We start from the raw sequence: 14384 nt of genomic DNA on the forward strand, positions 1-14384 counted from the left end.
TCTATAAAGTATTTGCTTCTGGAAGCAACTGTGAAGATCATCAAGGACACAAAATAAAGCATTCTTATTAGAAAAGTGATATCTAGTGATATCTATCAGGCTAGAAAGTTAATTTTTCCTTCAACCAATCCAAGACTAGTTAGACACAAGCAATATTAATAGTTGCATCCATCCAAAGGGAAAACAGACAAATTTGTATAGATAAATCCACCTAGGTTGATGAATTATCTATATGTGCCTCAGGATATCTGGGTCACAAATTGTTGATATATAGAAGAAAAACAAAAGGAAGAATCAATTTTTGACCTGTTCTTATATTCTTCCCTGAGAATCCTATCATCTGAGTCACCTGAAGAGATGATCCTGGATAAGATGACATTTGGTCTAACACTGTATGTTGATTCTCATGTTGTTAATCGTCATATATATCATTCAGTAGTGGGTTTATGGCAAGCTGCAACACATAAACACTGAGGAAACTATGCTAGGGATCTGTGATAAAACTTGAAGAATTAAGTAAATAGCAACTAAAGAAAAATATATTTTTTTCTAGCTCACATATCAACATGTAAAGAAACAAAAGAGAAAACACTGTGAGAAGTGAATTTACTTCAATGTGAAAATGTAACATTCTATATTCCTGGTAGATATATCAATAATTCAAGGTAATACCTGTTTGGTCAGTCTATGTGCACACTACTTTTACTGAAAGTGAAGTATCTAGTAAGAGATGGTTGAAACAATAAAATTCACGATTATTTCATAGATAGTAATGTGCCAATTGAGTACATTTGGAATTTGAATCTGTGTGCAGACTTTGAAACATAAATCTTTTGAAAAGTTATGGTTCATTTAGGTTTAACTGTGTGGGCAGCTGGACTTGCTGCTGTCCCAACAAGAACGGCATTTTGAAAGTAAAATCAGATTTTTCATCTGGATAGCAATACAACATTTTATAGGTGATAGTTTTAAAAAACGGGCTCAAGAATAAAAAGGTTTCTTCTCTTGATTTTGTCAATCATTTTCTAATCTAAGGACGACATAAGCTTTAAAAACATCAAGCCTAAAACTTGTTTGAGAAAGACAAAATGAATGACATGATTTTATTTTATAAGGTATTATCCAATAAAATATTGACACTCATTGTAATGATAAATAATTAAATAAATAATTAGAGTGGTAATTGGCAGTCACTGGTAGAGAACAAAATGAATATTCCACTGAAATGTAAAAAAGAAGCCCAGTCTAAGGAATTTGTTTTAGATCTTGATCATCCTTGAAGATGGAGAGGGGCTGAAAGAAGTAACATTGTCCAGAAAACTGAAGATACCATCATTAAATACAAAAAGAGATAATCTATTGCAAGAATACAATCCTAATTTCCCAGTGGAAACATAACATTATGTGGAAAAGCCTCATTGAATTGAGAGAAAATAATTTTGCCTTGACTATCTGCATTAGATTTTTTGCAGGAAAGTAGATGCAAAGGTTGTTAATTATTCCACACATAAACGAGATGTCTGCAAATTTTGGAATGCATTTTGTCCTCTCCTGCATTCACATCTCTGCCAGTCTCAAACAGATTTCTGCAGTCTGCAGCAGTGGGAGGCAGCCTGAGCTAGCAGCTGGCACGGAGGACTTGGATAAAAGCCTAAACCCACTAAGCTAATAGAAGAACTCTCATCAACTTCACTGAGAACTGGAAGTTGTTGTCCAAATCATTATTCTTTGAGGGGTGGGACGCATTGACGTTGCCTCTTAGATCAGTTACCACATCAAAGATCAATTTATAGCATGGCATTGGACATATCACTTCACTTTTTGATGATTTAGTTCTCCATTCCTCAGTTTAATATGTTCTTTCATATCCACCTCAGTGGATTGATTTGAAATTCATAGTTGAGGCGGGTTATGTAAGTGCAACTGTCTAGATCTCATGGGTATTTGCAGTAAGAACTGACTCACCAGGATATGTACATGCATGCACACCCACTTGCACACATAAAGTCTTTCCTTGCCGCTGCTTCCTAACTGACATTATAATTACAGGAATATTTAGTTAAGAAAGGAAATCCTTTATCCATTTTCAAATTATTGACTAAAAACTGATGGAACTACAGACTTCACTTTTAAGGGGCATAAAAGAAAACTAAGATTTAGTAAATGAGTAATTTGAATTGTGTGCTATCAATATATTCAGTAATAGTGAACAAATATTTGAAGTATTTTCTTTTTAAAGGTAGGGTACTGAAATTAGGACTTGGGAAAGGAATCTTGCAGTATAAAATTAAAACAAATGAGCCATATGCTATACTTCATTGTGAGGCACAAAAGCAAACTAAGGAAAATAGAATGGGAAAACAACGGACAAGAATAGCAAGATAAATAAAAAAAACTATTCAGAAAAATGCTGAATTCCTTGCTAGCTATGCTATTGATATGAGGGGTGGATTTCTAATACAGAAATATGACTTTCTATTTTGATTCCAGCAGATCCAATCATGCACCCATAATCCTGATTAAGCTAGAAACAATTCACAGTGATACTCAAACTCTAAACAGTATATGTCATGAATAGGAAACATACAGAAGGTCTTGGTATTTCTTTGAATGATCTCAGAAAAAAAGATAAGGACAGAGGACATAAATATACACTGTTCTGGTGTCTTCAAGGAGAGTTATTTCTGATCACAGTTGTCCTATCTTCCGTGTTGTCCTTTGTTTCGCATTATGCATGTAAAGTAAAATGTAAACATGGAAAAGTAGGCAAGATACAAATAACAATACCCCTTAATGCAGTAACATCAATTCACAATATTTGTTTGTTTTTGATACTATCTTATTATACTAATAAATTAAAATTGCATGTATTATCACTAGCCGTATACAACACAACCAAAATGCGTATCTCAATTTCCATTGTAAAAATACACATCTAACACTTTAAAAATACACAATAACTCTTAAAAACAAAAATACCATCTAGTTTTGAAATTAAAAGAAGTATTGTCATGCATATCAATTATTTGGATAGCAAACTACATATTCCCCTGCTGAAGAAACTCGCAGACATATGGGCTGAGGTCATCCAAAGGAACATGATAAAAGATTAAAAATGAAGAAAATGCAAAGAGGAAAGTGGCCAATGTTCTTCCCAGCTAGATCCCAGCTAGCTACTGTCTTACATAAGACTATATGCATGTAACAGGGACCCCTGCACAGTGTGTCTTCTGTCTTAGCAACTGATTTTTTTCCTGTTATAAAAAGGTCTTTATAGGGTCTTGTTAAAGACCACTTATATTTTTTTCCCTCTTTCTACAGGTCTTACCAGAATATTCCTTCTCACAATGACCTGGCCCAAGCCACCCTACATCACTGAACATGTATGTTCCAAAAGATTACCCATACATGTTGCTAGGTTCACAGAATCCAGAGATCATTGTGTGCATAATTACAGTTAGGATTTGTCAGGAACAAGGATGAGAATTCTTTCTTGAGCAGTATATATATATTATATTATAATAATCTGTATGGCATCTGCATACTTATCTTGCATACCATGAATCACTTGTCTAAAGTTACATCGGATCTTTTACACTTACACTCTAAATCTGTAATACTGAAATCTGGGCTGTGTTGCAGATGAAGGATGTGTCCATGTAGAAATACCAGTGCTAACTTTAAAACAGGTATTTCAGGTGTGAAAAATAGTCTAATTGTCACAGCATGGAAACAAATCTCCAGGGAAGGACATCTGAGTTGAAATCTACAGTGCTGCAGCTTCACTGCTGTAAGTGTTCCCGCTAAATTAGACAAAAAAAAATCACACTGATTTGGCCACTGCGTGTACAAATAAATAGAAAATGCACAGACCCCAAACCAAACCAAACCAAAATTTAAAACCCCTGAAATATAATGAAATATTTCCAAGAAAGCTGCAAAAATTGAGAGACCTAACAGAGCTAGGTGAATGGGCATTATTAGAACAGAACAATAAAAAGCTCTGCCTCAGGACTGTATGTGTAATTACTGAAAAAGAAATTATTATGAAGAGGCTGCATTGTCTGTTCACAAATGATAAATGCTCATCAGAAGAAAGAGCAAAAGTTCAAGGAAATAAAAAAAATAATAGATACATAGATGATCAAAGACTGAAAAGCCTAGGAATATATAGTTCAGAAAAAAAGATAAATGATAAGAAAATGTAATAATCCACAGTATGTAAAAAGTAAAATGTAATGTCTCTTGTGATTATGCTAAAAAAGAAGTGACTAAAACTGAAAGCAAATGAATCTAAAATGGTTTAAAAAGGGAGGAATAAGTCTACAAAGCAAATAAACAATAAAATCACAAGAATTTGATAATTTTGAAAGGAGCTTTCTGTCAAGAGATATCCTTGAGGCCAGTAACTTGAACAGGGTGAATGCCTTATGATAAATTAGGTCGCTATTTTTTTAAAAAAATGATTAGGCTCTAGCACATGCTGATTATTAATTGTTAGAGTAAGAAGGTAAGGTAATTTGCCATTGGGCTTTTTTACCTTCCTCTGAGATACAATAGAAAAAGAAATTGAAGTCTAAAGGACCAGGAAATTCATCTAACATGGTATTTCTTTACCCTTAACACAAACAAAAATGTAATAAATATGTTCTCAGGAAATCACTGTGCAATTTACATTAAGCCAGTGCCATTCTACCACCAAATTAGAGAAGGCGGCTGAGCATAGGAGTAGATTTTCCTTCTAAGGAAAGCTCCAAGGGCAGGGGATAAATTAACTCAGAAGTTTCTTCTGGTTCTGCATATTTTACTAATTAAAAGATCTTTGCATACTGCATTTTCACAGCCAATCTGCTAACATTTCTTTTTCTTCTGATTTTTTTTTTTTTCCCTTCTGCATCTGACACCGCGGCTAATCATCAGAAGAAAACTTCAGTCTACATCTGACAGTCATGTGGGCTGATCATCTCTTGCGCAGTTTATTCTCACAAAACCAACCCCCTTTCCCTATTCTTTCATTCCAGCATTTTATCCTTTCTAACCTGAGAAGCAACAAACAGGAACCCAAATTTGGATCAATTTTAGAGTCCAAATGTGGACTCTACCTCCTGCTTTTGCTGTAACTACAGAAATTACTTGTTTTGCTAAGTCTTCTCACCTTGTACAAAAAAAGTATCAAAAATATTAGAGGGCTTCTGTTATTGTGCTGAAAATTGTTGTTTCAAACTTTAAAATGAAAGTAAATACAAAGCAATTATTTAGAACTGCATTTTTTCACAACGGATAAAATTAAATGGCAAATATGTGAAGTAATAACAATTAAGAACTATGATAACTTTCAAAATGCTGTTTCCATGGAAAATCATCAGGAAAATCCAATACAAATTCTGATTAAAACCTAACCAAGCTAAACACTGTAGACTACCTAGATTCCAATTAAATGTGACAAATTAATACTTGACAGGTTTCAATTCCAATTCTATTTATGTCAGAATGATCCATTAATACTGAAGATTACATTACCAGAGCTTGAACAATACAACTGTACTTAAATATTTAAAATACAAGTGGACTTAAAAATCAGATCACAGAAAACTCTCGCTCAGATATTAAACGTTACATATATGAGGGAACAAAGGTACATTCCATCCTGATCTGTCATTATTTATAGATTAATGTTAGTAAAAATTTCTGGAGGCAGATGACAAGCCACAGCTGAAATCTTATTTTAAAAATGTGACAGCATAATCCAAAAGTCTGTAAAGTATAATTTTCATCACAATGTCACCCACCTTTCAAAGGTCTCAGTTTAAGATTTTATAAAAGAGAAGAAATTCTTGATTATCATATGCAAGTCATGACATTGGATTTTTTTTATGGTACTTCACTTATTCATCAAACAATACATTTTTCTAGTTCTTTGTCTCTATTTACTCTCAGTATACCTATGTATCTATTATTTTGAAGAAAAATGCATATTGCCAAACATAAATGAATTTCTTTTAAAACATCAAAGCAATGTCTAAAATATATCAATTAATACAATGCAATGCTACTTCTTGCATCAACTCAAAACCTATTTTTGATACCTCTCAAGAACTGAATTCATCTGGCTCTTCATTTCCAACTACTTCAGAAAGCGGGGTTATTTTCACTGGGTACAGAATTTATTAAAAGGTATGTTTCATAGTTGCTCTGCAGTTTTTCTGATATCCTGCATACGCACTCTATTTTAATATACTTTCTGAACTTGGAAATTAATCTCTCTACTACACTGCTGTATGTCTACAGGAATGAACAAATTGTTTAGCTTCATTTTCATTTAGCTTCATTTTCTTAACTAGAAAAAAATCTCACTACAAAGTAGATAATAAAATAATCATTCCAATATAGGATTAATCTCCACAAATCCCCATTTTTTTTTCTAATAACAATATTACTCCCTCACCTATTACCCACCCAGGAAAAAGGAATATATAAAAAAATATATTCATACAGTCATGTGAGTAGAAATTATATGCACACATACACACATTTTACTATATGTTTTTTTAGATAGATAAAACCATTTTTTGTTTTGATCAATTCCTATGCATAATTGTACATAGTCATTTGCTTTTGGAATAGACATTATAAGCAAATGCAGACTGCTGTAACCTTTCTTCAGTAACATATACTGCATTTTGGCATTATCTTATCATGGAAAATAATATATTTTATTGAGTCAACACGTCTATTTCAGAAAAGACAAAAAAAAAAAAAAAAAAAAAAAAGCAAGAACAATTATCCACTGCTGTAATCTCTGAAAAAAAGCCAAACTTGGCTATGTATTTACTCAAACTAGTTCATTTATTCTATACCAGAAAATATAGTCTCTTCTTACATATTCCTATTCCTAGCAGACTAAAAAGAAATTATGTTTTTGTTTATCATCCAAAAATGTTCATTTTGACATACAATAATCTATTTTTATTATTTTGGGGTAAATCCAAAGACAATGAAGTCAATTACTGACGTCATCAGACTTTAGATGAAGGCCAATAAGTAGAGGCCTGTAAATAACTCAAGGTTCATGAAATACATTTCAAATTGAAAGATTTTTAAATTTTCTCAATAATTTTAGGAAAGGAAAATAAAAAATAAGATTTAAATTACCCCATTTTTAATTGCTGAAGAATCACTCATAAAATGCACAAGGATTCAGTTTTCCCCTTCTATATAAATGAACTCGGAATTTAAAGGTGATGTCATAAAAGTATTGTGCCTAATAAAATGTGGGAAAAAAAGGAAAGCCATGTTCCTTTTGTCTAAATAATCAAGTATATCAAGTACTGAAGTGACACTCAGTGTTATTTTGAAAACAGTTTGTATCAGATTTTGGGGAGTAAGGGAACTCTCTAGTACGGGGTTTTTAAATCCTACTTTCTTTTTACTAATGCTGTGTATATTGCTTTCTGGGAAATTTCCTAATTAGTAGTTGAACCAAAAAAAAAAAAAAAAGGAAGAAAAAGAAAATACATGCCTATTATGGTCCTTTATCTAAAAAGAGAACTATAAAATTTAATTAAATTACCATTTTCCCAGCCCTCTCCTGGAAATTTTTTTTCAAGGTTTTAATTCTTTCTGCAGTATAGTTTTAAAATCATGTAACGAAAAGAAAGTGCTGGTTTTAATAGGAATATTATGTTCCATTATTTGGTATATCCTCATTTTAATAGACTTTAAAATAAAATAATTACGATTTAAACTATTTAAGATATTTATTTGTTTATTTTGGTCTGACCTTTCCAAAAATCTACTTAGTATCACTTGCTAGTGTGATTATGTGTGTGAATGTCGTGTTTGCCCCTACCATTTTCCATATGCTCTGCCTCACCAACACTGCCATCCGGCGTAGTCCTTTCGTAGTTGTCCTCTGGGAGTGGAAGGGCACCCAGTCTTGGCCCTGATGAACTCTTACTGCTTGGTGTTTCTGACTCCTCCAGACCGCTGTCATAGCAACTCTGCAATGACCCTTGATGCGGGTCCTGAGGCTGACTCACAACAGAAAACGTCACTCTACGAAACGGCTGCAAGAGAAAAGATTCTGAATGTCACTGAGAAGTTCCGTCTTTGAACAACTGATTCTCAAAACATGACTTAAGCAAACTAGTATCTTACACATTTACTGATTAAACAATTTTCTCTAAATTAAAACAAACAATAAGTACAGTCCTTAAAAGGCTTCAGTAGGGGTAGTCTATGGATTTTTGGTGTGCAAAGCAGTCCAGAACCTTCACACAGTTTTGCATAGTCTCCTTTCAGATACTTACATCAGCTAATACATATATATATATATATATATATATATTCATACATATAGTTTCTGTTTTCCCAGTAGGAATAACCTGAATGGAGTTTATACCAGACTGCATAAAGGTACTTGACAATGTGTGCCTGGGTATGTTTAAGACTGTGTGGGTGGGCATAAATGCTCACCTGTAAACTATGTTGTGGCTATTAACAACGTAGCAACACACCCATAAGCTTTTTCAGAAATCAGTTCCTGTGGTTTGGAAGCTAGTTGATATGAGAGGGGAGAGGTAAAAAAGGTGTTCAATCTCTTAGCTCTTTTGCCATAAAATTCAGTGCCTGGAGATAGGGTGTGTTGCCAGCTGACTTAATAAAACCTTTAAAGTATTGCAAGCACAGCTGACACCACACGTTTCCACTGGGACTGTAGAAACACAGATTGTTACAGATTTATATTCATTCAAAATGACAGATATTATTGTTGCTTCTAAGAGTTTACATATTGAACTCTGACATCCATGTGTATTCCAGAAGTGGGAGACTTGTATCCCTACATTTCAAAGGACATTGAAGGCAGACTACAATATTCAGTGAAAAACTAAGGGATTCTCCTATGCTTTAAACTACCTCCGAGTGAAATAATTTACTGTTAAAAATTTGCCTTTTCTTTATTTGGCTCTGACCAAGCTCTGCAACACTAGAAAACCACATAAAAGTATCTGAAGCTCTAATAAACAACCTACTTTACCAGGTAGACTTGTGTGTTCAAACAGATATATACAGCTGTGTATATACGCACATATGTGTGTGCATGTGTTTGTAGATATATTTATCCAGAAATCACCTTCTAAAGCATACATCAATAGGTTCATTTTATAAGACACTATGCAGACTTTTCTTGTTTAAAATGTGAGGTCTGAGTGCAACTGCCCACCTTCAGATTCGAATGTGTTTCAAGCCCTATGTTGGATGCGACATTGAAATACATCACCCTCCACTAGCATCTCTGGTAATTAAAGAGTGGAATCGTGTACACAGGCCAACAGGGAGGAAAGTCTCTCATAACTTAAACTAGAAATTTACACAAGTCCTGAAAAATGGAAGTCTACATTAGTCTTAGGATTAGAGGGTGGAGTTTCGGTTAGAATTAATATTTTTAAAAAATGCAAGTAAGGCTTCCTGGCTGAAGTAAATCAGAATATTATAAATTTGAATGTTGCCATAAATATGAGAAGGTTCTAAGCTAAGTCATGGTATTCTCATCATGAGTCTCTGGCCTTTTAAGGTTAGCTACTATTCTTTAGGTGCAAAGTGCTTTTCTACAAATTTAATTTAGAGCAATTTTATACTGTATCAAGTGCAAGGAGAACAGAAGAACAAAATGAAAGAATGGAGAGCAGAAATAATGCCTTCCCACATTAAAAATAAGTTTACAGATGCTGCCTTTATTACCAAAGTCTGTAGAAATAATAAAAAGTGTATAGTGGGATTAGAGCTCCTGTGTTAAAACATAAATCTACAATGCACAATTTGAATATTTTTTTCCCCACAGATACTCAGCAATATCCCCTTTCAGTGGTATCCGGAATGAAGCAGCATGTTGAACTACATGAGAATTCTAAACATTTTTCCTATTGGTTTTAAACCATGAAAGGTGGATAAAGTCCTTTTGCAAAATGTCTGTGACATGCGTATTTTATTTTCATATTTCAGTAAAAGCTTAGGTATTGTTTTGTTCATAATTTACATATACATTTACTCCCTCAGAAAAAACTAAATGAATATAAAAAATGGTAAAGTGCCTTAATCTAAGATTTTCTATAATTTCAGAGGTAACCAGTATTCTTTTTTTTTTTCTTTTAATTATGGTAGCAGTCATTTCCCCTCTGTGTTTTCTTCTCACAGTTGAACATTGAAGTACATAGAAAGCTACCAAAATGAAGACAACATTTCAATCTGGTAAACAGATTTTGTTATTTTCTTTTAATATGAGTATTTTCAGATACCTTAAGAATACTTAAGTACAAGGTAAGGGCTTGTTTGTCCAGTAGAGTTCATTACTCCCATTAACACTGAGTGAACTAACAGACTATTTCCACTGCCCTGGTATTGCTGTTATATTATTTTCTTCACAGTACTACAATGTCAAAAGACTAGCTCCCACTTGCGACAACATTAAAGATGAGATATGCTTATATGGGAAATACAGAGGCACTATTTACTAAGTATGCCCAAATTGCTAGCACAATCCAGACCGCACATCTATATTCAGAATACAGCTCAAGGAATTGTGTAAAGATAGAAGATAAGGATTATTCTTCACACACCCTTAATTCATTTCTGCAATGCCCTGATGTATCCTAAGATGAAGTTTTAAGGTAAAGCCTTAAAATGTTTTCGTGCTTTACAATTTACACCTTGCAAGTTTGGTTTTAGTGAACTACACCTCCTATATTGGAGAAGTGGAGCTGTTCTGTCAAAGGAAAGGCAACTTGCATTATGAGACCAATTCATTGTTTCAAATACTCCATTCAGTTCTACTTATTCCTAGTTATCAGGTAAGACATTCAAACTGAACAGAAAAATAAGGAGAAGTTGATCACTAATTGCCTATTCACTAATGCTCAGAGGGCCACAGGGTAATGAAGATTCGAAGGGACCCGAGGTTTCTACTCCAATCTCCTGGGCAGAGCTTTGTGATCACAGTAGGCTCCTCAAGGCTTAGATGCAGCCAGGTCTTGAGAACCTTCAAGGATGGAGCAAAATATTCCAGCCAGCCTGTTCCACAGCCTGACTGCCCTCTTGGGAAATGGCTTCTCCTTTTATTCTGTCTCTATCTCTTCTCCTGTTTCAGTCTATGCCTCTCACCCTCCTACCATGCATCACTGTGAAAAGTAAGGCTCTGTCTTCTTGATGTCCTGCCACAGGTACTCCCCAAAGCAGCCTCTTTACCAGGTTGAACAAACCCACGACCCTCACCTGCTCTCAACAGAACAAGCACCTCTGACAATTTTGGAGGTCTTCCATCTCACCTTGCTCCAGTTTGACATTGCCTTTCTTGTGTTAAATTCAATGCAACCTATCGTGAAAATATGAAGATCCTGCTCCTTCTTCAGTTCCTGGAAAACTGTGTTTTCAGTTCATGGAGAACATGACACTTAGGGAGAAATCAAAGTCTGTATTTCATGACTATCACACTCCACGCATTGGTCCTTATTCCAAAGTATTCTAAAATACCATCTTGGAACATCCTCTTCAAAATTTCTCATTAAGATTTAATCTGAAGAGGTAAATATTACCACCTACTCCCGAAGTACTGCTTAAAGGTTTTTAAGATTTTATTCCATCAAGGGTGATGAATCAATGCCACCTACTTCCTAGATATAATCACCTTCCTAGTGTCTTCTAGACACAGAAAAGACACATTTTATTAGGACTAGACTACATCATTTGGAGTAATTACTGGAATCACAGCAATGCAACTTTAGGATTTAAAATAAATTACCAAGGATTATTTAAAACTTTCTGGCCCCCTTCATGCTTGCTTTTTGGGAAACTTGTCACAAGTAGATCACAAGTAGACAGCACCTGGTTATCACATCTGCAATTACTATAAAAATAAAAGTAATTATACTTAAAATAAGTATCATGTACTGGGAACTCTCTAGTTCCCCTTCCCATATTTTTTTCAGGAATTAGGTCTTCATTAGAATGTAGAGAAGAAAACAAGAATAACTTATGGATGTCTGAAAATCCCTTGGAATTAGCACATGGAATCTGTGCTATAAGCTAAAAGAAATTTGATAGACCTTTAGTAAGTTATTAATAAATGAGGGTCAAAACAGATTCAGGTATTCACCTTCCTGTTTTTCTCAAGTGCTAGTCTTGGTCACAATTATCTGTCACAACATTCGGTTCAGCATAGCTAATTCAGCCCATTCCACAGAATATAAATTAATATAACAATGGCAAAATCCTAGCCCAAAGAATGATGTGCATGTTAATTGTTATTCTGCAGCATTTATTACACTTCTATTGCCAGTACAGATATCAGAATTTTAACTGTATATTGCATTACTTCTGAGAACCAGATCTTCTCAGTCAAATGTATTGTAAATTTTGAATGCATCATGTCTCCTGGAATAACATCACAGGCTGTGTTTGCTGACAAAAAGAAATAGACCTTGATGATAGTATATGTTTGCTACCAACATAGTTAAGGAATAATGTAGTTGATAAATCTAATGGATTTTAAAAATAGACGATTTTGAATATCTATACCGTGGTTTACCATCTCCTTCCTGACAAAGAGAAACTATATTCAAAACCCTACATACTTTAGACTACATAACCTGGTTAACATAAAAATAGTTGTAATAGAGCTATCAGTTATAAAAGATGGATTTTTTTATATACTTTAAAAATTGAGACTAGAGTTTAAGTATAGTACCTGTTTTCTACACCCCTAAAAACTATGACTATCTTAGAGGTAAGGTTGACGAAATATATATATATATATATATATAATATATATATAGGATTCTTATAAAATATCACTAAAAAGAAAAGCAATGATCTGTAATACATATATAACTCATAGCAATCTTTTAATTATTAATAACATGAGCATTTAAATGTTGAACATTCCCAAACCAGATTTAATTCTTATCAAGAAACAGTTATGAGCACTGAAATGTTGATGCATAATAAATGCTATTTGTAGATCTGTTGCTAGGAATACAAAAAAAATGTAGATAAGAACTTTTTTTTTCATGTAGCCTAATCTTCATTTAGATCCTAGTCTGTACAATATTTGAGGTTTTAAAGAAAAACTGCATATAAATGAGACACGGGAGGGAGGATGGATACCAGGATTAAGATTTCAGAAAATAATTAAAATAAGTTAAAGTTAAAGTTAAAAAAAAAAAGTTAAAAGTGAAATGCTGGTTTTCTCAAACATTTGATGCAATGCCAAGCATGAAGATGTGAACCCCACTTTAACAGGACAAAGTAGACTCTCTCTTTAGTTTCATGTTTACCTCAGTAACACTGACATGAGATATCTGCAAGTGCTGGCAAAATCTGGCACATAACCGTATGGGAAGAGGAGAGGGTTATGTTTAGCTGTAGCCATTTTCAGTGCACAGCACTAATGCAGCTCCATCTGCTAGCACTGTGAATCAACAGGGCAGAGCTGCTTTTACCCAGATAAACCCACTAGCAGCTCTTATCTTTCCCAGCAAAAGAGCAATCCTGAATCTTTACTAGTCTCACAGCAGTTCTTAGCAAGTCTAGCTCTTCCTAGGTCCACAGCAAAGGCCATGTTAGAGAAATGTAATAGGTCTGATAATTCTTTCCCTCCATAAGTGGATACCATACATTCTGCTGTGGAATTATTCTCCACTGTATCTGATTATGGAGATGAGCAGATTATTGAGCAAAGATACCATTACATTCCACCCCAAAGGCAAAACATTGTTTCTTCCTGTTTTCAAGTGCATTTCATGAATCAGATATTTTCATTTCCCTCACCAGTAGGAAAAAAAAAAACCACCGCAGTGCCAAAGATAAGAAAAATGAGTCTGTACTCATTAAACAATATTAACTTCTTCAGTGCTTATCCTTGCCTGCATTTAGGAACTCTTCCCTAGCTAAGCAAGAAAGTTAAACCACAATGTACTTTCAAATCATGGAGAACCCTATTTTCAGTGGTTGGCATCAAGGACAGGCTGTGGACAGACCAGATGAGAAACAGCATATCCACACAGTAGCATGAGTCATCAACTTAACATTTTTTCTCTACTCTGAGGCAGATTTTCCTTCCATTTTCCAGAATTTCCAGTGTTCCATTGTATTTCCAAATATATCATATTATTTGTGGATGATATTCTTTCCTGGTTTCTGCACAAGAATTGCTATCAACTTTGTAAATACTGTTGGCTAAAATATGGTTCACCTGAGTTACAATGGTGAAGGAGGAGAACGAACCCTTTCTTTGCTTAATTGAGAGGTAGGGTTGCAATCATCCTCCCTTTTTCAGCCAGTTACTGCACTGATTATGGATATAGAGTGGTTGAGCTAAAGTGCAACTGGGA

At 34.1% G+C, this 14384-nt stretch overlaps 1 protein-coding gene across 2 annotated transcripts in view; it reads right to left on the reverse strand.

Annotated features, from left to right (window-relative positions):
- PCDH7 (protocadherin 7) overlaps positions 1-14384 on the reverse strand; it is a 266355-nt gene that overhangs the window by 127842 nt on the left and 124129 nt on the right. Inside the window, exon 2 of one of the 2 annotated variants that reach the window (XM_088539929.1) lies at positions 7874-8066. In XM_088539929.1, coding sequence (XP_088396055.1) covers positions 7874-8066 — 193 coding nt within the window. Of the gene's footprint in view, positions 1-7849; positions 8067-14384 lie in introns of both variants that reach the window. The other variant, XM_088539928.1, reaches the window with a different exon arrangement.

This window comes from Tinamus guttatus, unplaced genomic scaffold, assembly GCF_059628265.1.
Source record: "Tinamus guttatus ecotype Peru unplaced genomic scaffold, ASM5962826v1 Tinamus_guttatus_pri_ptg000052l, whole genome shotgun sequence".
NCBI lineage: Eukaryota > Metazoa > Chordata > Aves > Tinamiformes > Tinamidae > Tinamus > Tinamus guttatus.